Source organism: Montipora capricornis, chromosome 2 (genome assembly GCF_036669925.1).
Source record: "Montipora capricornis isolate CH-2021 chromosome 2, ASM3666992v2, whole genome shotgun sequence".
NCBI lineage: Eukaryota > Metazoa > Cnidaria > Anthozoa > Scleractinia > Acroporidae > Montipora > Montipora capricornis.
The window spans coordinates 31,946,541-31,973,546 of NC_090884.1; the positions used below are offsets into that span (position 1 = coordinate 31,946,541).

General features: G+C 40.2%; 1 protein-coding gene across 2 annotated transcripts in view; it reads right to left on the reverse strand.

Annotated features, from left to right (window-relative positions):
- The window catches only part of LOC138018469 (uncharacterized), an 81,993-nt gene that overhangs the window by 23,863 nt on the left and 31,124 nt on the right, over nt 1-27,006 (reverse strand). For both annotated transcript variants that reach the window (XM_068865104.1, XM_068865108.1), the window contains exons 11-18: nt 21,073-21,401; nt 20,522-20,663; nt 16,596-16,924; nt 15,880-16,021; nt 13,290-13,618; nt 12,699-12,840; nt 1,356-1,684; nt 816-957 (exon numbers count right to left, since the gene is read on the reverse strand). In XM_068865104.1, coding sequence (XP_068721205.1) covers nt 816-957; nt 1,356-1,684; nt 12,699-12,840; nt 13,290-13,618; nt 15,880-16,021; nt 16,596-16,924; nt 20,522-20,663; nt 21,073-21,401 — 1,884 coding nt within the window. The remainder of the gene's footprint in view (nt 1-815; nt 958-1,355; nt 1,685-12,698; nt 12,841-13,289; nt 13,619-15,879; nt 16,022-16,595; nt 16,925-20,521; nt 20,664-21,072; nt 21,402-27,006) is intronic.

Below are 27,006 nucleotides of genomic sequence, written 5' to 3' on the forward strand. Positions count from 1 at the left end.
TGCAGTCACTTATTGGCATCTTTTCTCCTTGCCGACAAGGTGTCTGCTTTGGTAGTCCATTGCAAAAATAGTCTACCCTGCGAGGCTGCGTGATTTGGATCTCACTCTGAAGAGGTACTCATTTGATTATTTGTGATCGCGAGGCTTTGCACTCCTAGAGAACTCTGGCAATTGCAACTGATTATCAGTGTAACTCGTTTGCCTTTAGAAGGGATGCCATAGGCGAACCACGCCTAAATTCTCCTGCGGCTTTAGCTTTCACCGAATAGTGAAGGTTATTACCCACCTGGTTGTACTCATCTTAAAAGTAAAGCCCTTTTAGTTAAGGTTACTACTGACATTGGTGGCCTCTTATAATACTTCTTTTTTTGTAAATATTTGAAAAACGATAAGGTAGTATTTTAAAACGATATTCCACCTGAACCTTGTCCATAATCTCGTTTATTCAACTTTTTGCTTTAAAGGTTTTTTCTTTTCCAGTAACTTAAAACTATTGGCATTCAAAAAGATAAAATCAAATCAATTTTAAGGATAAAGTTGAAAGTATAGAGGGCACTTACAACGGCCCCAGCTATATTTTAACCTATGACACCATATCAATTGGTAAGTGGGTATATATTTAGCCAAACTTTGTACATCACCCTTGACCATCACCCTTTCTAATTTAAGAATTTCAGCTTTCTACAGAAATGCCAATTTTTGCAAATTGACCCTTTAACTTGTCCAATAATAATCTCACATTACTTCGCATTAATTTATTTCATAATTGAGTTTAGAGTAAAAAAAAAAAACAAATCAAAAAACACCAACATTACCTTGTTTGCAGCCATAGACTTCTACTCTCATTGATATGTGGTTGTGCCAAGCGACTGGTCGGAATCGGATGTAACGCACCATGATTGGTGGATTTAATATGTGAGAGATGATTGTATCTCGATCCGTATTTGCAATAAATTCCTAAAGCATGGAAAAAATACGACAATTGGTGAGGCGAAGACCGACAGTTATTTATTGACTCGGTAGACAATTTCTGATCCATAGCACAACAAATGCCGGAGAGTCCGCTGCGCGATTACGATGTTCACAGAATATCCAATCAATACTAATCGAAGTTTTATCAGGAGGTTTGAAAAATAAAGGAAAAGCTATTAGGTAGCAAACTTTGAATGGGCAACGAAAACACCCATACGGCATCGTGAAAGCGCTTGCGGAGTTTACTTCATTCGAACAACTAGTTTTGAACTTGACACAAAGGGCAGAGACGGATTTTTTTTCATTGTAATTTTTTTGCCGCCTGTCTTTCCTTAAATCCCTTAAAAACGGGTTATGACGGATTGCTTATCATCACATCTTACCTTGTCAACGGTCTGTCCTTGTTCTTTGTAGTATTGAAAGGTAACTCCATCGTTACTGTATTGCAGTTTGTACTTTGTAACCCATTGGTTGGCCTGATTCCTTCCTTGTGAAGCTACAGCCGTTACTTTAGTGTACGATTGTTGCAGATCAATCTGCAACCATTGATTCTTATCGTTATTCCTTGAGGACCAGGCACCTTGCTTTATTCCTGACTTTTGGAAGTTAAGTCTTCCCTGGATGGCGGCGTGATTTAGATCCCACTCAGAAGATGCTCTTATTTGCGTGACTTTGATTGCACCAAATTCCATGCCATAAGGTTGTTGACATTCTGGTTTCAATTAAAAGGAGGTGTTGTTCTCAGAAGCTGTCTTCACATGTTCACATTCATTAACAGTAACAGAATCCCATCGTTACAAACTTAGTACTCATGTCACTAGTTTGAAATATGTAACAATATATAGACAGCACATAAATAATGGTAAGTGAGTAACGATCCAAAAAGGGAACAAGTTGCCTACTCTTCGTTCAAGGGTTACCTACCGATGAAATAAACATTGTTTGCTCAGGGGACATTTTACCATCCGAGTATTTGCATGGAACATGTGCAAGAAGTCTGTGTTTGTAAGTTAATTTTGCATTGGTTTTTTTTTGTTTTGTTTGGTATATTAGTCACCGTTCTGGAAGAAAAATCGTGTGAGGAACCTCGCGCCTCGATTTTTTAGCTAGAGAGAGAAATATACCAATAGGACATAGCTCTCAACTCCCCTGGAAATTGTTGTTTGAAACATGCTGAGCGGAATGTGTCCTACGTTCCTTAGATCACTTATATTAGCCTGTGTACAGCCGCCCGCTCTCCGAAAAAAAAAAAAAATCGGAGAGGAGCGTCTGTGATTTACCGTTGATAATCGTGTTCCATACCACGTGATTTTTCCTGGAATGTGTGGAAAATGATTTGATTGGTTATTACACATCGATCATTACATCATTGAAACAACGAGTTTTGATTGGCTTTTATTTTTATTTCTCCACATCAACACCGTGAGAACCAAAGTGAGAGATTTTACGATGAGTTCGTGTGTACTTTGAGCACCGTACAAAATACGAATAAAAATCTTTTTGACTGTCAAAAAGGTTTTTCTTTTAAAGTCTGAGCGGAATTGTTATCTATGGAGTGTAAAGTGGAAATAGATTCGATGTACATTTGTAGGAATTGTTGTCAGCGCAAAAGAAAGAAAAGCGCTCTTCACGAGGTGAACATAGCACTATTCAAAAGATTGTCCAAAACGTCTCCCGCTACTCCTTACCAGTCAATGTAATCCCAACGCCTTGCTCGGACCAGCCTAGCCATTCTCAAGTACAATCTACAAAGCATGATGCCATGAAAGATTTGAGATGTGAACACCCCGAGGAAAATAACAGCTCATCGGCAACGATCTGTGCCGTTCTGAAGATCAGAGCCGTACCTGGTTGGAAGACTTGCAAATACATCCTTTCCTTTAAAGAGTGTTTCTATGCTATAAAGCCAAGGTATCTTAAGACTATCGGAGACTCTCTTCGATGCACGTTTGAAATCTACCTCATTGACTACCATTTTGAGAATTTAGCTCCAACGAAATATGAGCCACGCAAATTTTGGTCAGCCTAGATCACTTAATAATGTGTGCAAAATTATTCCGGAACACGATTACTAACGGTAAATCACAGACGCTCCTCTCCGATTTTTTTTTCGGAGAGCGGGCGGCTGTACAGAGGCTACACGTCTATATGCAGTATCATGCTAATAACTCAATCACTTGAATTTGAACCCTATTCAGACTTGTACAAACGCCTAAAAGAAGACGAGAAATAAGGAACAATACAAATGCCGGTGTGCAGTGGGTACTGTTTTGACTTAGAGTAGAGGAATGTGTTTCCATCGTTACTATACTCCAAGGCGGGTGAAAACGTCTTCCGTGGGACGCAATGCGTGTCACTCTAAAATATACTGCTACATCGATTTGGAGCCACTGATTTCCCACTGGAGATTTCCCACGTGCTCTTCCTTATCTTAAAAAGTTAACCCTTTTTAACGAGGGGTACTACTGAGATTGGTGGCCCCTTCGAATAGTTCTTTTTGTAAATATGGGATAAATGATATAGTAGCAACGATATGGCACCTGAATCTTGTCCATAATCTATATTTTTCAACCTTTCACATAAGAACTTTCTCCATTAACTCGACACTGAGACCTTTAAAAAAGATAAAATCAAACCAGTTTCAGGGTAAAGGAGAGAGTACCTAGGGCCGTTTCAAACGATCCAACTATATTTTTGCGTACGACACCATATCAAGTGGTTGAAGAGTATATGTTTGGCCGATATTCGAATATAATCTTTACCATTACCTTTCCTGGCACCAAAATGTCCAGTTCTCAGGGGTAATTCCACTTTAATTTAGGTTAATTCATCATCGGAGAATTTTCAGAATATTCTATTGTATTATTTCTACATGCCTTCAGTTTTAATCAGTCAGCATTAGTTAGCAATACTAAAATAGATATTTTTTGATGTGCAAAACTAGAGTTGATTAAGAAACTCAGTTTGGACGGTTGTTGTGGCTGCGTTGGTCGTGAAATTCCGTCCCGTAAGTAAGAAGTGTGAAAAGTACAAGAACATAAGGAAGAAAAAGAAGAAACGAAAGAAAAAGGAGACGAAGAAGCAGTGACATTTGTTGTGGAAAAGTGGGTAAAGTTGCTGACTTGTTAGGACTGGGTTGTCGCAAGTGTCAAAAAAGAGCTTAAAGTTTACTAACGGACATACCTCTTACTAACCGAGTTCGAGGTCCGTACTGTAAGTTACGGACCGAGTTTTTCCCCGTTGATTTATGGCCCAAGCGCGAAGCGCGCGGGCCATAAATCAACGGGAAAAAACGAGGATCCGTAACTTACAGTACAGACCGAGAAAACGAGGTTAGTAAGATATTTATTATATCTCTGAGGTTAACCGGCGCTCGGGCAAGGAAACTAGTCAAAGTGAAGCGGAAGGTTCAACTGCCACAAAGAATACCGTGCCAAAATCCCAAAAACTAAATCTTCTTGGCTGTTAAGTTTGAATAGTTGCTTGCAAGATTCAAACAGTTTTCAGTACAAGTTTATGCAACAGAAATGATATGAAAAACTCGCTAGATGATGTTTTGTCGAAATTTTAAATTTAGCGGGCTGTACAGCGGGCCGTACTGCAGAATACGGCCCGCTAATTTAGCCAATTACGGCGCGCGTACTATCTGAGAGATATAATAAAGCTAATTGATTTATTTCATTTTATTAGTCAAATACTACATGTATTTCATTTGTCGAGTCCTTTCACGAGAACAGAACAGCCCAAGAAATTGATCTGCTTCCACCTGAGTAGCTTTACATTTCCGGTTAGAGCATTACACCGTCATCGCAAGGTCATGGGTTCGAATCCCCTTGAAGCCACCTGAATTTTTCTGGTGTCTATGTTTGAATTCAGATTAATTTTAATTTCAATCTAGGTCATTTTATTTCAAACTAGGTTAAAACTGAACGTAGGAAGCATCAACAAAAACCCATCACTTATGAGCAAGTACGTGTAATATTTGTTAGTAAATTGGTCCTAGCGGTGACTGGATGAACGTAGTGTAGCTTAAATTTTTTATGAGTATTTTATAAAACAGCAACGGTTGTTAAGTATAGGCACTGATTTTAAATGGTTAGCATTAAGGTTGGGGTTAGGAATTCTGTGCATGATAGCCGATTCTACTTTTCTTTCTCAGAGCTTTTTAGAAGGACATTGTTCATGTTGAATTATCTTGTAAGGAATAAAAGAACTGAAACATACATGATGTATTGTCGATTTTTAATTTTCTTAGTTATTTGCTTACTTCAAGTTCGTAATAATCAAAAGCAAGTAAAAACAAAACTTTGATAAGTCAGAAAAAAAATGGTTTTATAATCTATTGGTCAGAAGCCATTTTGTAGGCTCTTGTAAGTGTTATTTATTTTGATTTATCAAATGAAATATTTGTTTGTTTTTTTAATTTTGCTGAGTCCCCTTCTACAATTTGAGCAACTAGCAAATGAAGATGAAGATGCGCAGTAATCTAACAGTGCTGATAAACAATATTTAAGTGCGATTTAAGGTTAGTCTGCAGTCCGCAGTGTGCAGTTTGTGTCAGACATCGCTCTCCTTAAATGTCTGGTTAATCGACTTCCCCTTGTTTCCCTTTAAAATGATAAGGACAACAACAACTTCTGTGGCTGAACATGGGGAAGTGGGTGACAAAGTGCTCAGTCAGCATTTATCCCATGGACCCTTAGAGTGTCCAGAAAACAAGACCTACAGCCCAAGGGGAAGAACACAATGGATGAGGAGAAGGGGGTGGCCTTCTCTCAGGGCCACTGTGAGCATTCTTGGGTAGAGAGGAGGGAGTTGGGCCTCCTCTCTGACTGGTGGGAGTGGGCTTCCACTAACCTAACTCCAGGGGGTAGAGATTGGAGGGGGGTGGGCCTCCAAAATCAAGTCTATGGGGGCGAGAGTGTGACAAGAGGAGCTCTTCATCCCCACAGAATGCAACGCATTTCCCCTAGAGACTGGCCACAGAGAAAACTTCTAACAATACCACTTACTAATAGTAGGCAGATAGACTTGTCTGAACCACATAATGCCTTGTATTTTGTGAGGATTGAGAACGTTTCAGCCATTGTAAGATAATTTACTTACATGTACCAGATGGCTTTGGATACTTAAAGAGAGGGAGGAGGAATTGTTACAATAGGTCCTAGGTTGACTGAAAAATAAAATAAAATAAAAGCCTCTGGTGACAGCAGAGGAGCAAACGTCACAAAATAAAAGACATATACTGATGGCACTGTAAATAACAGGCTCCTTAACTTACAATAGGTTTACTAACTTCTTGGGGACCTGTGCCAGAACAGACGGTGGAGTTTTGATGTACCTTTCGAAACAATCAGATGACCAACGACCCAAAGCCTTAATGAGCCATGGGGGTTGGTTTACTGAAGCAGCTGTGGTGGGTGCACCTATCCGGAAACTATGCCCAACAAATTCACTTGAGTCCAGACCCCCTTTACTGATCAGGAGCCTTGTTTCTCTTGTTAACTTTTCCCGGGTTAAGAATGCTCCTGATTTATAGTCTAATGATAAAGGCCTGGAGTTAAGGTATGCCACCATTGCAGAGATAGGGCACAAGGGCGAATTAGTTGTTCCAAATACTAGGGTCTGTCCCTGTCTAAAGGGGTCTGTTTTTGATACCTTTAAGCGCACTAGCATATACCTAGGTGAACTCCTCGTCATAAGGGTTATGTCTGATTTCATGAGATGGTGCGTTGGATCAAAAGTTGAATTGCAGGTGAGTTCTCCTATTCGCAGAAAGCCAAAAAAGGCAAGTGTCATTGCTGCCTAAAGCATGATGGAATCCCTATTGTCGGTATGCTGCACATTGAGGAGGCAATAAAATAAATTCAACAGTTGCAAAGTTATCGGTCTGCGAACTTTAGACTGTTGCCCTTGTGAACGCTTAATACCTCGAAGAATAAGTCGGAGACGAAGGAAATTAGATAACTGAAGCTCATAGCCATGACAAAGAGTTCTTGATGGTGGAATATCTCACAGAACGAGCCAGTGCAACTGAGAAACTGATCAAAATATCTTCATTGATGGAAAGTGGTGGGCTAATGCTCATTTGAGAACAGAAATTGAGGAATTGTCGCATGCCCGAACTGTGTTTCTTTTTCGTGCTCTGGGCAAGGGCCATCCCAAAGTAATGTTCAGTTTCCGTTGTTAGAGACTGTACAAATGGACTGGGATGGGGTCTGATGCAGCATTGGCTTGGGGTGCTAGCTGGCGGAAGCGTTCCATCTAGATTCGAGAAAGAGAGTCTGGGATGTGGTTATTGATTCCAGAAACATGTACTACTCGGAAATAGAAATTGTGTTGCAGGGTGCAGAGTGTTAGGTCCCTCACTAAGTTCATCACCCGGGGAACTCTGGATCGACGGGAACTGATGACCTCGACTGCGCTCTGCTTGTCGCAAAAGAACTGAATGCGCTGGGATGTCCAATGGGCCGCCCACCAATGACAGTCAATAGTAATTGCATAGAGCTCTTGCCAAAGAATGCTGATACCTTGCTGCCCCAGTAGTTGAGAGGGGAGCCACCTGCCCTGAAACCATCTGTGTTGGAAAATTTCCCCCATAACCCAAGGAACCAGAGGCATCTGTAAACAAGGAGAGGGTATTAGAGGTCCCATATCGGGGAAAGGAAAAGTCCTATACCATTCCACTGGTCAATGAACAGCTTCCACATTTTTTTATCTTTGTATAAACCTGTGGTAAGCTTTAGATCATGGTGGGGTTTTTAAACTCCCCTGGTAAGGTGAATTATTCTTTGTAGGAAGGAGCGCCCTGCGAAAATGACCTTGGAAGCGAAATTAAGAGTATCTATCAGCGATTGAGGTTCTTGTAGTGTTGTGGACGGCTGATAGTGGAAGATGGAAAGAGCAGATTTGATCCTCTCCACCTTATCCTCAAATAGCCTTGCCTCCATTTTCCCTGAGTCTAGTATGATACCCATAAACTGAATAATGGTAGAAGGACCCTCAGTTTTGGCTGCTGAGATAGGAATAATAAAGTCTTGAAGGTCAAGATCATACTGGACAAACTTGCCCGACAAAGGGAATCCAATGGAGGGATTGAACAGGGTGGTTCCACAACAAGGAAATCATCCAAGATGTGGCATGCAAAGGAGATGAAACATTTGTTAAGTAAAATCCACTCAATGGCATCGGACAACTGATTAAAAATATAAGGGGCAGAGCGAAGCCCGAATGGGAGCACTTTGTCAAAGTAATACTGCCCATCCCAAAACATCCCCCCAAAAGTTCCCAGTCGTCTGGATGGACTGGAAAGAGCCGAAAAGCAGACTCGATGTCTGTTTTTGCCATGAAGCAGCCCCGGCCAAATTTCTGGACTGCTGCAATGGCGTTGTCGATAGTAATGTACTGGAGGGAGAAATCATCTTTTTCAATAAAATAATTGATACTAGAAGTTCCAGACTTTGGGAAGGATGGATGGTTAATCGTTCTAAATTTGTCAGAGCGTTTTTGGAAACTAGACCAATTGGGGAAACCTGAAAGTTGTGAAAAGGGGGTGACAGAAAAGGACCTACTGCACGCCCCTTAGAAACCTCATCAGTTACAAAATTTTGCTGTGACAACTTCAGGATTTAAAAATGTAGTAGGTAGATTATTTGAAAAACGAGGGCATCTGGGACCAGAAACACCAATCCTAGCCCCTCCCTCAGTTCCGAGCATAGTTTATGGACAAATTCCCTTTCAGGATGATTGGACAAGGCCTGATATAAGACAGATACATTGACAGGCGTAACCACACCACCAAAACTACTTATCTCGGTAGCGGGTACTGTGGTGATGGGGATGGACTTTCCCACACTGGGGACAGGCTCTTTGACTGTACCAGAGATACTGGGGCATTTGATCCCAGGTGATCTTTCCTAGAGCCAGACCTGTTACATTTATGGGCGTAGATGCAAGGGTTTCTGGCACAGGGAACCCCCTTGAAGTTGTGGCAAGTACGGTTTTCGTTCCCCGTAAAAGTACTTGCCAGTGAGGGTCCTGATTGGAAAACAGCAATATCTTCCTTGAGAAGCGAAGGGGCAACTGTAAAGGTTTTGAGCCACAGTTGACTGTCAATGGTGGACCACGACAGTGACTTGTTGGTGGCAGCCTTCTGCCGGAACTTGATGTCATATACACACCAACCTAAACCCTTATGGTTTCTAACTGCATAGCGAATAAGTGACATATATTCTAGTAATTCAGTCAACCGGTGCGGGAATTTGCTGATGACAACGCCCATATAAGCTGTAAAGGCCGTTGTCCACTCTTCAATGTCAGTTATAGATGAAACGTTTGCCTTGTTTAGCTTAATTACTGAATTTTCTGTTGTATGGGTAAGTGGCTCATCCTGGGAAGGATTCAAAGTGCTGAAGTTCTTTGGAAGCAACTTAGATAGTTCCATAAACTCACAGAGGATTTTCCTGACAAGTTTGACAGGCAGCTCGTGCACGGAATCCACTATTGTGTCCACAGTTGAAGAATTCTGTGGAATCGCGCTAGGAATTTGTGGAAGAGTTGCGCCGCTGCTAACGGGTGCACCACCAATCATCCCTGATGAGGACGTAAGTGCTTCATTCCCCAAAGTTCTCTGTCTGGTATCGTTGAGGCAGGAGCTGCAGGGGAAGAGCAATTGAAGGCGCGAACTGCGGCTTGAGCGGCAGCAGATGCGGCTTTTTCGATCGCCTCATTTAATGATCCTTGTACGATCGATTGTACCCGAGTGAGCTGACTGGCTGATAAAAGTCCATGCAGTGAAGGTTCCCGGTCAAGCAATTCTTGAACTTGTCGCTGAAGCTGCTGAAATTGCTCTTAAAGTCCATTGGGTAGTAAATGGTAGTGTGTTGCAGGATCGAGGGAAGGGGTTTGGCATTTTCCTTTCTTTTCTTTTTTCTCTTATTTTTCCCAAGGGAGTACCCTCCGTTATCGTTACAAAAGGTTTGCTGTGTTGCTCCGAGCGTCTTCAATTCGCTTAATAAAGGCAGCACGTCCTCCGGTAGTTACGAGGTTTAGCCGGCTGTATAGTGATCGCAAGTCCTTCACATATAACTGACCAAGTTCGAGGTCTGCAGGTATAGAACGCGGGTCAACGATCGTGGAAGCGTTTCTTGCCCGGCGAGTTGGCGACATATTTGCGCTTTGTATTGTTTTTCCAGAGATGAATTGCACCAGCGGAGATTCTGACAAAGTTTACCGTTTTGCAGGTGATGAGAAGGGAAGGACCAAAAAATATTGGAACAGCGAATAGAACAGAAAATACTCCTGACAGAAAGTTGCACTGCAATCGAATTTAGCAAGTACGTAACAAGATGCCAAAATTCACTCTCGTTGAATGGTCATGTGAGGTTATGCTAAAGTCACTGATTGAACAGCTTGGCAAAGCTCATTGCTCAAAATAGAATCAAGAGTTGTCGATTAACTGAAATTTATTTCCTGTGTCAAAATAAATTGTGATCTCATCCACTTTTTCAAATTATTGACCATTCTCCTGCTCTGTATTTGATGTAGCTGTGACTTGTCCACTCATTTGTGGCTTTTTGATTCTTTTTCCCCGAAAGATTCCGAAAACCACTACACACGGCATTTTGGCAATTGTTCTGTGAATGGCTATGTTTTTTAGCAAGCGGTTTCTCCAAGATGATGACACCAGTGGTTTGGTGACGAGTTCTTTTCTTTGATTAAAATGCAAAGGTTATCTTTTGCTGTTCACATTGCGAACATTTGTTATCAAGACTAGGAATGGTGCCTTGTTCCTGGTGCATAGCGACGTAAATAAACTTTGCACAATACTTGACGATTTGTCCATCAGAATCAAGAGCCCACCTCTTAATCATAGAGTCTCACTTTATGTCATTTACGCTTGTGCAAAATTGTGGTTGTCGTGAAGGCTTGAAATAGCTTAAACTGGCTTCGCGGTTAATACAGAGACGAAGAAATCTCGGACGCCCGAAGACGTCCGATGATGCGAGGGTTCGAATCTTCAAAGCGGCATGGAATATTGCGGAAGCTCAAGGCAAGTGGCACAGTCCGTTGGTAGTAAAGCAAGGACAGTAAGGAAGGAGGGAAGGAAAGGGAGAGACGGTAAGTGGAAGAAAAACGGAAGGCAAGGGAAAGGTGGAGGACGGTGCTTTTTTAATTATTCTCTTTATCCCCTCTAAAAATCCAGGCCCCTAGGTTAAAATTGAACTAGGGTGAGAAAATTAATCCAGGTTGAAAAAACAACAACCATTATTTCCCTGATACAAAAAATAGGATATAATTACATTTGATGGATTAAAAAAGGGAACGGGTTCGCTACCTAGAAAAACTACTTAGTAAAAAGATAGGTAGCCAGTGCCGTACATATATATTAATACAAGTCCTAATCCTGTCAGGAGGTCCAAATCACCAGGCCACTGACAGGCTGTAATGCTCTCATGGCGTCCAAATCCCTAGGCCACTTAAAAGTGCTAATCCTCTCATGGGGTTCTAATCCCCAGGGCACTTTGAGGTCCTAATCCTCTGAAACCTGAGCATACACTTATTGTTATCATGGTAACACAGCTATCCTGTGGTCCCATTCTACCAGGACAGCTGACCATGTGAATCTATGGGCCAAAGAGCGACCTCTATGGAGCACTTCACCCCCCACCCAGCTTTTAATAGAGACAAGTACTTTTGAGGAAAATTACAATAATAACCGACTCTGTAATAAATGTACATTACGACGAAATGGGAAAAATATAAAAAGGAAATAAAACAAAAAAAAAAATGGGGGACACCATACTGTTCATGTCCAAAGCCGCACTGGGCTGAGTAACTGTAAAAATAGTGAACACAACTCTTAAAGAACAAACGGGATGCTCAAGTCCATTAGATTACTAAGCTAACTAATTGTCTGTAATGGGCAGACATGCCACATAAGTCCACCACAGCCCTGGGCTGTATAAATTATGATGTATGTAACAAAGACCTTGTACGCGAAGTAACAGTAGGGAGCACTATGCATAAAACATTTCTGGCATTTTATAACATGAAGCATGATAGGTTGATTGCTGGAATTAGATCCGTACTCTATAAAATTTGGCCAACGTCCTAACAAGACAAGGAGGTGGTTGGGTGGGAAATTTTAGATGAAAAGTTGGGTATAACAGACAATTATGATCTCTACGTGGAGGAGAAAGAGAAATCCCTGTGTTTGATTGACAGCAGAAATTTCCTACAACGTGGTTGGCTTATGACAGAGCATGTCAAGTGCACGAGGTCAAATTGACCTTTGAAAGTAAACACAGGGTCATTGTCTTGCTAGAACATGCAAAACCGGTATAAATCCTTTCATGGTTGTCACATCAACTTAAATTTATATTACATATAAATACACACAAACTGCAAAGTAAACACTTAGGGGATAATTACTTTCCTTCATCAGCTAGGTTGAAATTAAAATTAACTTGGATTTTAATTCAACCGGTAACATCAATAAGAAACAATTGCTGAAATTCACCTAATAGGTGTAAGGACCACTTCACGCTTTCGCCTATAAACAGCACTTCAAATACATACATTTATTTCATTTAGTAGCTTGTCGCCTAAGACAATAAGTACAAGTAGTAAAGTTCGCGCTCCCAGTGGTTAAATAAATTGTGTTAGTAAGGAAATCTCTAGTTTTGTTGTTTTTCTATAGGTAATTAGCGTAACATTACGATTACCTTGTTTGCAGCCATAGACTTCTACTCTCATTGATATGTGGTTGTGCCAAGTGACTGGTCGGAATCGGATGTAACGCGCCATGATTGGTGGGTTTAATATGTGAAAGACGATTGTATCTCGATCCGTATTTGCAATAAATTCCTAAAGCATGAAAAAATAAGATAATTGGTGAGGCGAAGACTAACAATTTTATTTACTGGCCTAAAAAATTCGTGATCCATAGCACAACCAATGAGAGATGCAAGGAAGAAAGTCCACCGCGTGATGATAATGAACACATGACGTTCAATCAATACTAATCGTAAATTTGTGTAGGAGGTTTGAAAAAAAAAGGAATAATTTCTTGGTAGGAAAGTTTCAATGGGCAGCGAAAACACCCATCCGGCACCGTGAAAGGGCTTGTGGCGCTTACGTCATTCGAAGTACTTCTTCTGAAATTGATTCAAAGAACAGAGACAGATTTTTTACATTGCAAGGTTTGTCCGCTTGTCTTGTCGATGAACTAGGAATTCATTTAAAAAGACCCTAACAGCGAATGTTAATTCTTTCAAAGGAGATTATGACCATGATTGCTTACCATCACATCTTACCTTGTCAACGGTCCGTCCTTGTTCTTTGTAGTATCGAAATATAACTCCATCGTTACTGTATTGCAGTTTGTATTTTGTAACCCATTGGCTAGCCTGATTCCTTCCTTGTGAAGCTACAGCCGTCACTTTAGTGTACGATTTTCGTAGATCAATCTGCAACCATTGATTCTTATCGTTATTCCTTGACGACCAGGCACCTTGCTTTATTCCTGACTTTTGGAAGTTAAGTCTTCCCTGGATGGCGGCGTGATTTAGATCCCACTCAGAAGACGCTCTTATTTGCGTATCTTTGATTGCACCAAATTCCATACCAAAAGGTTGTTGACATTCTGGTTTCAATTAAAAAAAGGTGTTGTTGAAAAAAAAAGACACTGTCTTCACATGTCCGCATTATATTTGGGAGTCAGGGTGGCTAAGTGGTTGTCTATCTGGCCTCCCACCACTGCAAGCCGGGGTTCAATTCTGGCCTCGGCCAGCATGTGGGCTGAGTTTCAGTCGATCTCAACCTGACTCGAGAGTTTTTCTCCGGGTACTCCGGTTTTCCTTCCTCATCAAAATCGACTCACAGCTAATTAACATCTAGCTGTGGTGCTGTGCTCCGACATCAAACATGGACTGTATAGCGGGAGCCAGCGGCGCCTTTGTATGCTTTCAGCCCGATGTCGTGAGCCGCTCCCTTCGCAATTCAGTCCTCGACTGCAAGTAAGGGTGATTAGCACTAGCAATATAATTATAACATATATAACATTCGTTAACAGTAACAGAATCGCATCGCTACAAACTTAGTATTCATGTCACTAGTTTCACATATGTAACAATGCATTGACAGCACATAAATATGGAAAAAGAACATTCCTCATTTAATGGGATTAACGTCTCTCCTCGTATCTCCTTAACGCAAGTAAGCGAATGAGATAGTTATTTTATTCCAAGAAAATTTCGACCATGGACTATAAATTGAATTGAAGTCCTAGATTTAACTGAAAACGAAACTATCCAAACAGTTAACAACCGATAGAGTAAACAGTGTTTGCCCAAGTGCCACTTTCACCGTCTTCTTTGCATGCAATGTGCGCAAAACGACTATCTTTGTTATTTTATTCTGGATTGTTTTTGTCGTTCTTTGTAGGAGACACCCATAGGAAAGAAACATCGGATTAGGAACCTTAAAACTCAGTTATTGAGTTATAGAGAGAAATATGGTGACAAGATATAGCCTTTAACACACCTAGCTGGAATGAATATTTCGAAGAATGGTAGTTGTCATAATGCGAATATGTCCTACGTTCCTAAGATCACTTATATAGCAATACCATCCTGAAGACGCAAACTCTGGCTTTTAAACCTTATCGAGACTTGTAAAAGGGCGTAAGAGAAGAGAAGAAATCATGAACAATGCAAATGCCATTGTGCTGTCGGTACTGCGTCGAAGTAGTTAAAGGAATGTGTTTCCATCGTCATCACTGTAATTCAACTTTTATGTACTAGATACAATATGAGCGACCGTATTGTATCGGATATACAAGGTGCGAATATTGTATTGTGCTTATGAAATGTCAGCATTTAAGTGTACACTAGGTATTTTTGGTGATTCAAGACATTTTAACCGGGAAAATTGAAAGAAACATTTATGTAAATGAAGAGAAAGCTGTATCAGAAATACAGATATTGATTAATAAAACATTTCTTTTGTTTTCCCATCATGAATTATTAATGAGTTTTAGAAGTTATTATAGACGGCGATGATCACTTCTTTCGCCAAACGCAAAACGTGTCAGTCTTGAATACAATTCTAGATCAATCTTGAGCCACGTATTAGCATCGTTCTCCTTGCTGACCACGTATCTCCTTTGGTAGTCAATTCGAAAAATAGTCTACCCTGTGAGGCTGCGTGATCTGGCCCCACTCTAAAGAGGTACTCATTGATTTTCTGCAATCGCGCCGCTTTGCACACCTAGAGCACTCTGGCAATTGCACCTGACTGTCAGTGTAACTCATTTTCCTTTAGGGGGGATGCCATAGACACACTACGTCTGAATTATACTGCGGTTTTAGCTTTAACCGAAGTTGCACAAGGTTATTACACACGTGCTTGTTCTCATCTTAAAGTAAAGCCTTTTTTTTAAGGTTACCACTGAGATTTGTGGCCTCTTAGAATACTTCTTTTTTTGTAAATAGAAGAAAACGATAAAGTAGTAGTTTAAAACGATATGCCACCTAAACCTTGTCCATAATCTCGTTTATTCAACTTTTTGCTTCAAACGTTTTTCCAGTAAGTTGAAACTAATGGCGTTCAATCCGTTTTCAGGGTAAGAGGGAAAGTATGGAGAGATTTTTTAACGGTCCCAAGTAAATTTTAACCTACGACACCATATCAAATGGTGGGAGGGTATTTGTTTAGCCAAACTTAGTATATAAGCCTTGACCAATCTCCCTTTCTAATTTAAAATGTCTAGCTTTCTAGAGAAGTGTCCTTTTTCCAAAGTGACCTTTAAACCTTTTCCAATGATAATTTTACATTACTTCGGATTAATTTATTTTCATAATTTAGTTTACTGTAGAGTCCTCATTGAAAAGATACCATGATTACCCTGTTTGCAGCCATAGACTTCTACTCTCATTGATATGTGGCTGTACCAAGTGACTGGTCGAAATCGGATGTAACGCGCCATGATTGGTGGGTTTAATATGTGAGAGATGATTGTATCTCGATCCGTATTTGCAATAAATTCCTAAAGCATGGGGAAAAAAGGGACAATTGGTGAGTCGAAGACCGAAAATTCGTTTTTGACTGGGTAAAGAATTTCTGATCCAAAGCACAACAATGCCGGAGAGTCCACTTCGTGATTCTGTTGTTCACGGGAAATCCAATCAATAGGCCATTCCCGAAATAACAAATATTCAGCTTGATAGTGAAGCAGTGAGGACAAAAACAATAGAAATACGTTGGAGTGAATGCGAAAAATAATTGCATATCATCCAATTTCCTTTGTTTTAGTCCTCACTGCCTCATTATCAAGCTGAATTTTAATATATCGAAAAAAGGCCTATACTAATTGAGAGTTTTAGTAGGGGTTTTGAAAAATAATGGACAACCTCCTACCCATCCGGCACCGTGAAAGAGCTTGTGGAATTCACTTCATTCGAAAAACTAGTTTTGAAATTGATACAAAAAACAGAGACGGATTTGTTCCATTTTAAAATCTGGCCGCCTGTCTTGCGGAAGAACTAGGAACCATTCAAAAAACAACGAATGTAAATTTCCTCAAAGCAGGTCATGTCGAATTGCTTACCATCACATCTTACCTTGTCAACGGTCCGTCCTTGTTCTTTGTAGTATCGAAAGGTAACTCCATCGTTACTGTATTGCAGTTTGTATTTTGTAACCCATTGGCTGGCCTGATTCCTTCCTTGAGAAGCTACAGCCGTTACTTTAGTGTACGATTGTCGCAGATCAATCTGCAACCATTGATTCTTATCGTTATTCCTTGAGGACCAGGCACCTTGCTTTATTCCTGACTTTTGGAAGTTAAGTCTTCCTTGGATGGCGGCGTGATTTGGATCCCACTCAGAAGACGCTCTTATTTGCGTGTCTTTAATTGCACCAAATTCCATGCCAAGAGGTTGTTGACATTCTGGTTTCAATTAAAAAAAGGTGTCTTCACATGTCCGTATTCGTTAACAGTAACAGCAAGCATCGTTACAAACTTAGTACTCCTGTCACAACTTTCAAATATGTAACAATGTATTGACAGTACATAAATAATGGAAGGTAAACATTCCTCATTAAATGCCATTAACTTCTCTCCTTAACGCAACTGATTCAACTGAAAACAAAACGATCCAAAAAGCAAAGAGTTTGCCAACTCTTCGTGCAAGGGTTTCCTACCAACGAAATAAACATTGTGTGCCCAAGTGCCACTTAACCGTCATTTTCCATGCAATATGTGCAAGAAGTTTCTGTTTGCATCTTTATTTTGGATTGGTTTTGTCATTTTTCAGTGTAGTAGTCACCGCCCTGGACGAAAAATCGTATGAAGAACCTGGAACCTCAATTTTTAAGTTTTAGAGAGAAATATCCTTACAGGACATAGCACTCAAAACCCCTAAAAAAGATTATCGGAATGTGTCCTACGTTGTAGGATCACTTATATATGTATTATCATGCTAATAACGCAAACTCTGTTGTTTGAACTCTATTTTAGAAGGCCTAAAACAAGAAGAAATCAGGAACAATACAAATGCCAGTTTGCTGTTTTACTGCTTTCACTTTGTGTTTCCATCGTGACTGTACTCCAATTTGTAAGTTATTTGTCAGGACGAGTGATCACTTCTTCCTCGGGACGCAGTGCATGTCTCTTTAAAATATACTGCCAGATCGATCTGGAGCCATGATTGGCATCGTTTCTCCTTCCTACCCAGGTATATCCGTTGGTAGCCGATTCGAAAATAGTCTACCCTGAGACTGCGTGATTTGGATCCCATTTTGAAGACGCACTTATTTGTTTATCCGTGATCACACCACTTTGTACAACTAAGGCACTCTGGCAATTGCACCTGAATGTCAGTGTAACTCATTTGCCTTTATGAGGGATGCCATAGGCAGACCACGCCTGAAAGGTCTTGGGGTTCTAACTTTAACCGAAGTTGCACGAGGTTTCAAAGCAGATTTCCCACGTACTTGTCCATATCTTAAAGGTTAAGGCCTTTTAACTAGGATTACTACTGAGAATGGTGGCCCCTTCGAGTATTTCTTTTTGTAAATATGAGATAGACGATATGGCACCTGAACCTTGTGCATGATCTACATTTTTTAAATTTTCGCATAAGAACTTTTCCTTAACACTTTAGAAAAAATAGAATCAAATTACTTTAAGGGTAAACAGGAAAGTAGCAAGGGCAATTTCAAAGGATCTAACTATATTTTAACGTTCAACACCATATCAAGTGGTCGGAGAGCATATGGCCCTACTAAGGGAAATGGGCCCACACAAGGAAAGAGAAAAACTCTGACTAGGGTGGGAATTGAACCCACGACCTTCGGGTTAGATCACCGCTGCTCTACCGACTGAGCTATAAGTACAAGGAAGGGTTACCTTTTTTATGCAAATGGACGTGTAGCAGTTATATTTCAACAGACTTGGAGTATACTGTGAAGAGCTAGTTTTCTACCCAATATGAACCATGTGAGCGTTAGCCCTACTAACGCCCTACTAACTACTTAGCTCTACTAACGCTCTCATGGTTCATACGGGGTAGAAAACTAGCAGTTCGCGTTACACTCTAATCAGTGAAGTCTGTTGAAATATAAGAGCTACACGGCCAACATTTGCAAAAAAAAAAAAAAAAACGTAACACTTCCTTTTACTTGTACATGTTCATTGCCGTGACTTTAACATATTCAGTTCCCACAGCCTGCTCCTGTCTGACCTTGCAGCTTAGTCGGTAGAACAGAGGTGATCTAATCCGAAGGTCGTGGGTTCAATTCCCACCCTGGTCAGAGTTTTTCACTGTCCTTGTGTGGGCCCATTTCAATAAGTAGGGCTAACGTTCACATGGTTCATATGAAGTAGAAAACTAGCACTTCACATTACACTCTAATCAGTTAAGTATGAAGAGTATATGATTGGCCCATATTCGAATATAAACCTTTACCATCACTTTTCCTGGCAAAGAAATGTCCAGTATTGTATTATTCTAAAGGTGACTATAACAGTTTCTCAGGGTTAATTTCACTTTAGTTCAGGTTAATTCACTATGATAATTTAGTTTATTGTGCAGTCGATGGAAAAAATATATCACTGTCACAGGGTTAGAAAAATCGGAGATTTTTTCAGAGTATTCTATTGTGTTATTTCTGCATGCAAGAACATTCTAGAATCGGTCAGTTTTCTTCAGTCAGCATTAGTCAGCAATTCTAATATATATTATTTTTTTATATGCAAAACTAGAGTTGATTAAGAAGCTTCTAGAAAGACACGAAAAACTATTTAAACAGTTTCAGTTGGAAGAAGAAGAAGAAGAAGAAGAAGAGGAAGAAGAAGAAGAAGAAGACGTGTGGACAAGTGGGTATAGCTCCTGCTTGCCAGGTCTGAATTGTTGCAAGTGTCCAAAAAGAGCTTAGCGTTTGCTAGCGGACAGTTAAATGCTACATTTATTTATTTCATTTTATTAGTCAAATACTACATTTATTTCATTTGTCAAGTCCTGTCACGAAAATAGAAGAGCCCAAGAAATTGACCTGCTCCCAACTGAATGGCTTTATAGTTCCAGTTAGAGCATTGCACCGTCATCTGAGAGGTCATGGGTTCGAATCCCGTTAAGGGCCCACAGACGGATTTTTCGCGCGTTGCTAAGGAAGTGAAATGTTACTTCCGGTAACTGACGTCATCATATCATGAGCTGACAAGAAAACCCACTCACAAGCAAAAGTCACGGCATAAACTGTTGTTTCCATCGAAGATTTTTCCTCGCCCTTCCTCGCGCTCGTTTTCAGATCAACTGCGCATGCGTAAACGAACTGACTTCCGGTTTGAGAAAAAAGCTAAATTTCCGGCGGTTTTAAATTGAATTAAATTTTTTTTTACATGACGCGTTTCACCCCCAAACACAAAATATAGCTAAGCATTGATTTTTTAAAATCATCTTTTTTGAAAAAGTTATGGATATTTCAGTATCGTTTATGTCTCTAAAAAGAACATTTTTCAAAATAAAAAGAAAACCATGCTTGGCTGGATGCAAAAACGAATACTAATTATCAAACCATCGATTAAATACCCAAATTGCGTAACACGGAGACAAATTTAGAGTTTTCTTTTATTGGTCACGTGACCATGGGCGTGGTATGATGACGTCATATTTAGGGTCATTCGCTTACAAAAGTTGGAAAGTGACCAAAATAATGCCAAATTTTCTCAAATACTTAACTATTAAATCCTTAGCAACGCACCCCAAAAAATACGTCAGTGGGCCCTTAAAGCCACCAGAATTTTTCAGGTGTCTATACGAGACAATTACTAAAATTATCCATATAAGTGTAAGGACCACTTCAAACTTTCGTCTATAACCCGTACTTCAAATACATACATGTATATCATTCAGCAGTTTGTCATGTAAGACAATAACTATAGGTTCGCATGTTCAGTGGTCAAATAATTTGTGTTAGTGAGGAAACTCCTCGATCTTTTGTTTTGTTTTTTTTTAATCGTTAATTAGCGTAAAATCACGATTACCTTGTTTGCAGCCATAGACTTCTACTCTCATTGATATGTGGTTGTGCCAAGTGACTGGTCGGAATCGGATGTAACGCGCCATGATTGGTGGGTTTAATATGTGAGAGATGATTGTATCTCGATCACTATTTGCAGTAAATTCCTAAAGCATGGGAAAAAAAGACTACAAATGGTGAGGCGAAAACCAACAATATTTGTTGACTAGACCAGAGAATTCATGATTCATAGCACAACCAATGAGAGATGCAGGGAAGAAAGTCCACCGCGTGATAACAATGTACACATGACGTCCAATTAATAACAATTAAAAATTTGAGTAGGATTTTTGCAAAATAAAGGAATAAATCTTTGGTCGGAAAGTTTGAATGGGCACCGAAAACACCCATCCGGCACCGTGAAAGCGCTTGTGGAGCTTACTTTATTCGAAAAACTTCTTCTGAAATTGATTCAAAGAACAGAGACAATTTTTTTACTTTGCAGTTTAGTAATTCATTATAAGAAAGACCTTTAAAAGGAGATTATGACCATGATTGCTTAACATCACATCTTACCTTGTCAACGGTCCGTCCTTGTTCTTTGTAGTATCGAAAGGTAACTCCATCGTTACTGTATTGCAGTTTGTATTTTGTAACCCATTGGCTGGCCTGATTCCTTCCTTGTGAAGCTACAGCCGTCACTTTAGTGTACGATTGTCGCAGATCAATCTGCAACCATTGATTCTTATCGTTATTCCTTGAGGACCAGGCACCTTGCTTTATTCCTGACTTTTGGAAGTTAAGTCTTCCTTGGATGGCGGCGTGATTTGGATCCCACTCAGAAGACGCTCTTATTTGCGTATCTTTGATTGCTCCAAATTCCATACCAAGAGGTTGTTGACATTCTGGTTTGAATTAAAAGAAGGTGTTGCTGTCATTAAAAAGACGCTGTCTTTTTTTCGGACACAATATGATGCCTTACTTGACACAAAAGAGGCTGAAATTTTTCGAATAGCCCTTATTCACGATAGCCGCCATGTTGGTTTTTAAATTGTCATGCAAATTAGCCATGTGTTATGCTGGGGGCAAACAATGGAATAAAGGCCAATTGCGGAAAATCGGCTCGTCGAAATATTGAATTAACATTGCTAAAAAGTACATTTTAGAATTTAGAATTAATTACTTTTAGAATAATTTTCTATCCTTGGATTGCTTCCTACATTTTGACTGTCTACTTCGTTATCTGCTCATTTTTTTACTGAAAAGACATCGAAGTAACTTGTGTAATCATTCTATTTTACTGCTTAGGTGACAAACATTCAATGAACGTGAAACAAATCATATGTGTGGCTAAGATGTTCGTTTTAACCTCTGGAACTTGTGTTGTTTGCCCCCTCGGAAATGTGTAGCTAATTTGCATGATAAAGGCAAATCCAACATGGCGGCTATCGTGAATAAGGTCTATTCTTTGGTAGACTACGCGTAGGGGTGGGCAAGTATCTCGAAATATTTTATCTGGGGGTAGGTGAGTCTTCTGGCTTTTTATGAATTAACTGGGAAATGTCGCTGATCTACTCCACTTAGGATAATAGGGACCTTTAGATTCTAGGACGAGGACAAGAACGAGTACGAGATTTGAATGCTCAGTTTTAGCGAAAATTCTGAAAGATTCATAAGCCGGACGATTAATCTTACTGTTTGTTAGCAGTGTAGGTTCCTGAGTTATTTTTATTGCTGGTAACTTACCTTTTTTTGTTGATCGGAAAATGTAAAAACTGCTACCGTGTTGCTGACTTGTTTTGATAGGACGACATTCTTGCAAAACCTTGTACTAAAATGACGACGGTATCACGTTTTTCCCGCCAAAATGACGCTGGTTTGCACGCGCTCACTGTTGTTAATTGAGAAAATCTCGTACTCGTAGTCCTTCTCGCCCTAAAGCTCTCTAATCTATAATCGTCGACGGCGAGAGTAGGGTAAGTGGAGGTTGTGGAAGTTCACATTGTACGGACGGACGTACGGGCTCCACAACAATGTTTTGAAAGGTAAAGAATTTTTGCTACATATAAAAGGGACGTTTTGGTCTATTTTGTTTCTTCTATGTTATCTGGAAGGAGTCTATCTGCCAACAACAAGCACATCTAGGGCAACTAAATTACCATGTGAGCCTTTTTAGTTTCACTTTCCTTTGCTTTTAAGATTGGCAAATGATGTTGAAACAAATCCCGTTGACCAGGGCTCTGGACCAAGGCCACTTCCTGTTTTTACCGCACGTGCTCGTACGTGCAAGGCTTCGCAAAAGCCGTTCGTTTTCGATGGTTTGTTGTAGGAGACACGCATAGAAATCGGATTAGGAACCTTAAGCCTCAATTTTTGAGATGCAGAGAGAAATATCCTGACAAGACATAACCTTTAACCGACACCTAGCTGGAATAAATATTTCGAAGAATGGTACTTTCAATGAAGCAAACGTGTTCTACGTTCCTAAGATCACTTATATAGCATTACTATGCTAATGACGGAAATTCAGGCTTTTAAACGTTATTCAGACTTGTACAAAGACCCAAAACCAGTGGAGAAATCAGGAACAATACAAATGCCAAAGCGCTGTCGGTACTGCTTCGACGTAGTAGACGAATGTGTTTCTATCGTCATCACTGAACTTTAACTTGTATGTTATTACCGAAGGCGGGTGATCACTTATTTCCTCTAACTCAAAACGTGTCACGCTAGAATACAATCCCAGATCAATGCCATGAAATAGAACTGTGTGCATATGATTTGGTTGGTATCTTGAACTGTGAATGAGAGAGAACGGCGGAGCAGAGACATGACTCAAGATAAGAAACCAATCACAATCACACCAGATGACCTCACCAAAAAACAATCAGAAACAAGGGGGTGCAGGGATGGCGCAGGGATGGCGCAGTGGTGAAAGCACTCGCCTCCCACCAATGTGGCCCGGGTTCGATTCCTCGACTCGGCGTCATATGTGGGTTGAGTTTGCTGGTTCTCTACTCTGCGCCCGAGGTTTTCTCCGGATACTCCGGTTTCCCCTCTCCTCAAAAACCAGCATTTGACTTGATTTGCGTTGATTGCTAATTTCACTTCACAGTGTCCCCAAATATTGCTCGAGTGGTAAGTCCACTAACCACTGACCTCATCGAGAACCAATCAAAAGGCAAATTGGTTATTCTATGATTGTTTCCTACTGATGTCACCGGCTTATCACACCTTGAGGAACAAACGTTTATTGGTTATAAAAGCGTCGCTCTAGCTTACTGTTTTTCAGGAGCCAGTCATGCGCCATTTTGAATTTATTGCCCAGCCAAAGCGGAGTTACCCTGTTTTTCCAGCTAATTTAACGTCAATGGCGACTCATTGGTCCATGATGGCATCATCTTTACTTCATTGGCTCCCTGTGTTTCCCATTTCTCTTTTCGCTATATATTTGCCCTACCATCCGGCTGGTGGATACATAACACAAGCGGAACCCACAAATCTCGCTTGCTTTCTTTGAAAAAAATCTCTGCCTCATATTTACAATATGCAAGCTTTGGGGTCTTTTTTCTCGCCATGCTCTTCTTGGTCGACCTAACAAGAGTGCTGTGGTTTTGGAGAGGATTGCAAAAGAAAATTCGCTCAACAAAATGGGTGCCGTCGATTAAAATAAATATGGCAAGCAATATAATGTTGGTTTCGTGTCTTGTAGCGAGAGGTCTGTGGACACCTTCTTGCTGTATGTGCTCGTGCCAGATTAAATCATTACGGACAAGAAGACTTACACCGAAGATGACCTGGTAAACAGGCATATTCGAGATATGCTTAATCGTTATGGCTTGCAAAAATGTAAAGTCAAACCCGTCGCATCGTCGCCCTTAAAGAAAGAGCTAAGTGCAGATGAGTTGGATAAAGTCCTCGGTAGACTAAAGTCGAAAGAGACTGATAAAACTGTTTATATACGGGCAAGAGTTTAAGATCGCATGTGCAGATGAAGAATACTGCAATGTTCTAAAGAACTTAAGGACCGACGAGTATAAGGTTAGAAATATCTTTCTTAAAGATATCGACGTAACTATGGATTACGGTGGTAGCTTTGACAAAGCAGAAGTAATGTGATATCTAACAAGCGAGAAAGGTTTCCACGTCCAAGGCATTATGGAAGATGCAGACAGAACAATTCTAGAAAATGAAGACCAAGTTGGAAATAATTGATTGATGTATATGGAAATTGTCGATGAAGTGACAATACGATGTAAAATTTAGAACAAAATGGTCCAAATGTTGGAGAGGAAGAGCGTACGAGAAACAATTGGACAGCACTGGAAGAATTGGGTTTGTCAAAAAGAAACACGTTTATCAAACGCTCGCGATTTAGCTAAAGAGCGCCGTTCCCGGCGGGCGGAAGTGACATTTTATTGCAAAGACTGTGTTCCTGGTGACCAACTTAAGAAAAATGCTCTCCTGTGTGTTACATAATGTGTCTCGAACCTGCTCTTCCTAGTAACATTCTCTCTAGTACCAATGAATTTATTCCTAACAATCGGGGCTTGTCCGTCGCTGCGATTTAACTTGCTATAACCTTAGAGAGTTTAGAGAGAATGAATATAAGCTCGCTGTTCCGCAACCCGGTAATGAATTTTATAAAAGAAGTCTTTCCTACAGCGGAAGTGTGTTGTGGAACGGCTTGCCTCTGGAGCTGCAGCAATTGACATCCTCTAGTATATTTAAGGGAAAATTAAGAGACATAAATTTCGATCGACAAATAACTTAATTAGCGATATTCTGTTTTTGCACATGGCCTCCTTGAAAAGCAGGTGTTTTCTTTTTATCTTTACTTTAGTTTTTATCTTAGATTAGTTAGGAAGTTAGTATTTCCATACTTCAATGTAAATATATACCTGAAGGAAATACCGTGTTTAAATAAACTTACCTTACCTTACCTTACCTTACCTCCCATTAACGATAATCTATTCCACAGATTTGGCAGAAACTTGGAAAGCTTTCTGAGACTCCATGTTACATACTTTGGTTGTCATAGACAGAACTTACGATACTTGTTTAGTTGTCCACACTTACAACGAGCTTACGAAGAATATAAGCGGACAGTTTATAGAACTCTGGTCAGAAAAGGAAATGAATGAATGTATTCGCTCTGACGAGGGGCTAACGCTCGAAACGTCAGCTTTTAGAATCTCTGTACGGTGGCCAATTTACATTATCAACTCCGTTGATAAAACCAAAAATTTCAGAAAAGGAAAGATTGACAAAACCTTACTCTTACCTCTAAACTGCCTTTGGATGTGATCGAACTATGTGATAGGAGTAAAGCTGTAAGTGCGTGATAAACCAAAGGTAGATTCGTATACATTTCCGGAGCTCGCTATATTTCAAGTGGGAAAGAAGGTAGCACAGATTTTTCGACAAGACTGGTGTCTAAAGGGAATATTTACAGCTGGAACGAGGGAAGTAAAGGAGATAATTTACAACTGTTGTTCAAAGCTGGTTTAGTGCCCCACGACCATTGTGAACCTTATCTCTGGCAAGTATAAGGAAACAAGAACAGTAAGGTAGATGTGGAGCTGTGTCGGGCAGATACTTTGGACATAAAGTTACCTGAAAAGCAATGTTGAGCCACCGAGAAAGAACGGAGGGAACAGTGGAAAGGTAGTGCGGGAGAAGCAGCGAAGTCATCCGAGAGAGCCGAAATCCTTTCGAGGATGCGATCGCATCTATGGCAGCACTTTTTCTGGCAACAAGATCATCCATGTCAAAGATCTGGCCTTGGGTTCCTACACTGTTATGGCCATGCGAGAGACACAAACCCAATTCGGACAGCCACAACAACGGGAATTTCATTCCCTTCTATTCTCGAATAGTGTGTGGGTTCTTTAACGTCCCACAGGGAACTAATGAACATAGGAGATATTTGCGAGACGAGGCCTACGGTTTATAGTCCTTATCCGAGAAGACTTCAAGGTCAGTTTAGAAAATCAAAAGATCCAAGCACGAAACTATTGTACAGCCTGGACAATGTGTGTAAAAACTCCTATGTTGTTCAACATTTAGTTCTTATCCTTTAATAAATCGTCGAAAAGATTAATTATCTACGGTCTTTTTATTCAAGCATCCAAGCGAAACGGAGTCCAAGCAACCCCTTTCTACTCTAAAATCAGTGCGATTTCGTACTCAATTCAATTCAATTCAATTCAATTCAAATCTATTTCCTCTTGACGTGGTTACTTAATTTAGTTCCAAACGTTTATAGTTGCCTATGATGTTTCTGTTGTATGAAGTGAAAGTGCTTGAGCATGGTGGCCAAATACATCATTCCGTTTACTAGATGGCCCCCACGTTACCTATTGATGTTAATTTTGATACAGGTGAGGAAACAGAAAGAGCGTGGAAACATAGAACATGGTTAAAAATACAATCAATAAAATCTACAATTGTAGCCAAGTGTAGAGGTAGAGGTACGGAGATTATGCTTAGTTTCAAGAGGGTAGTTAT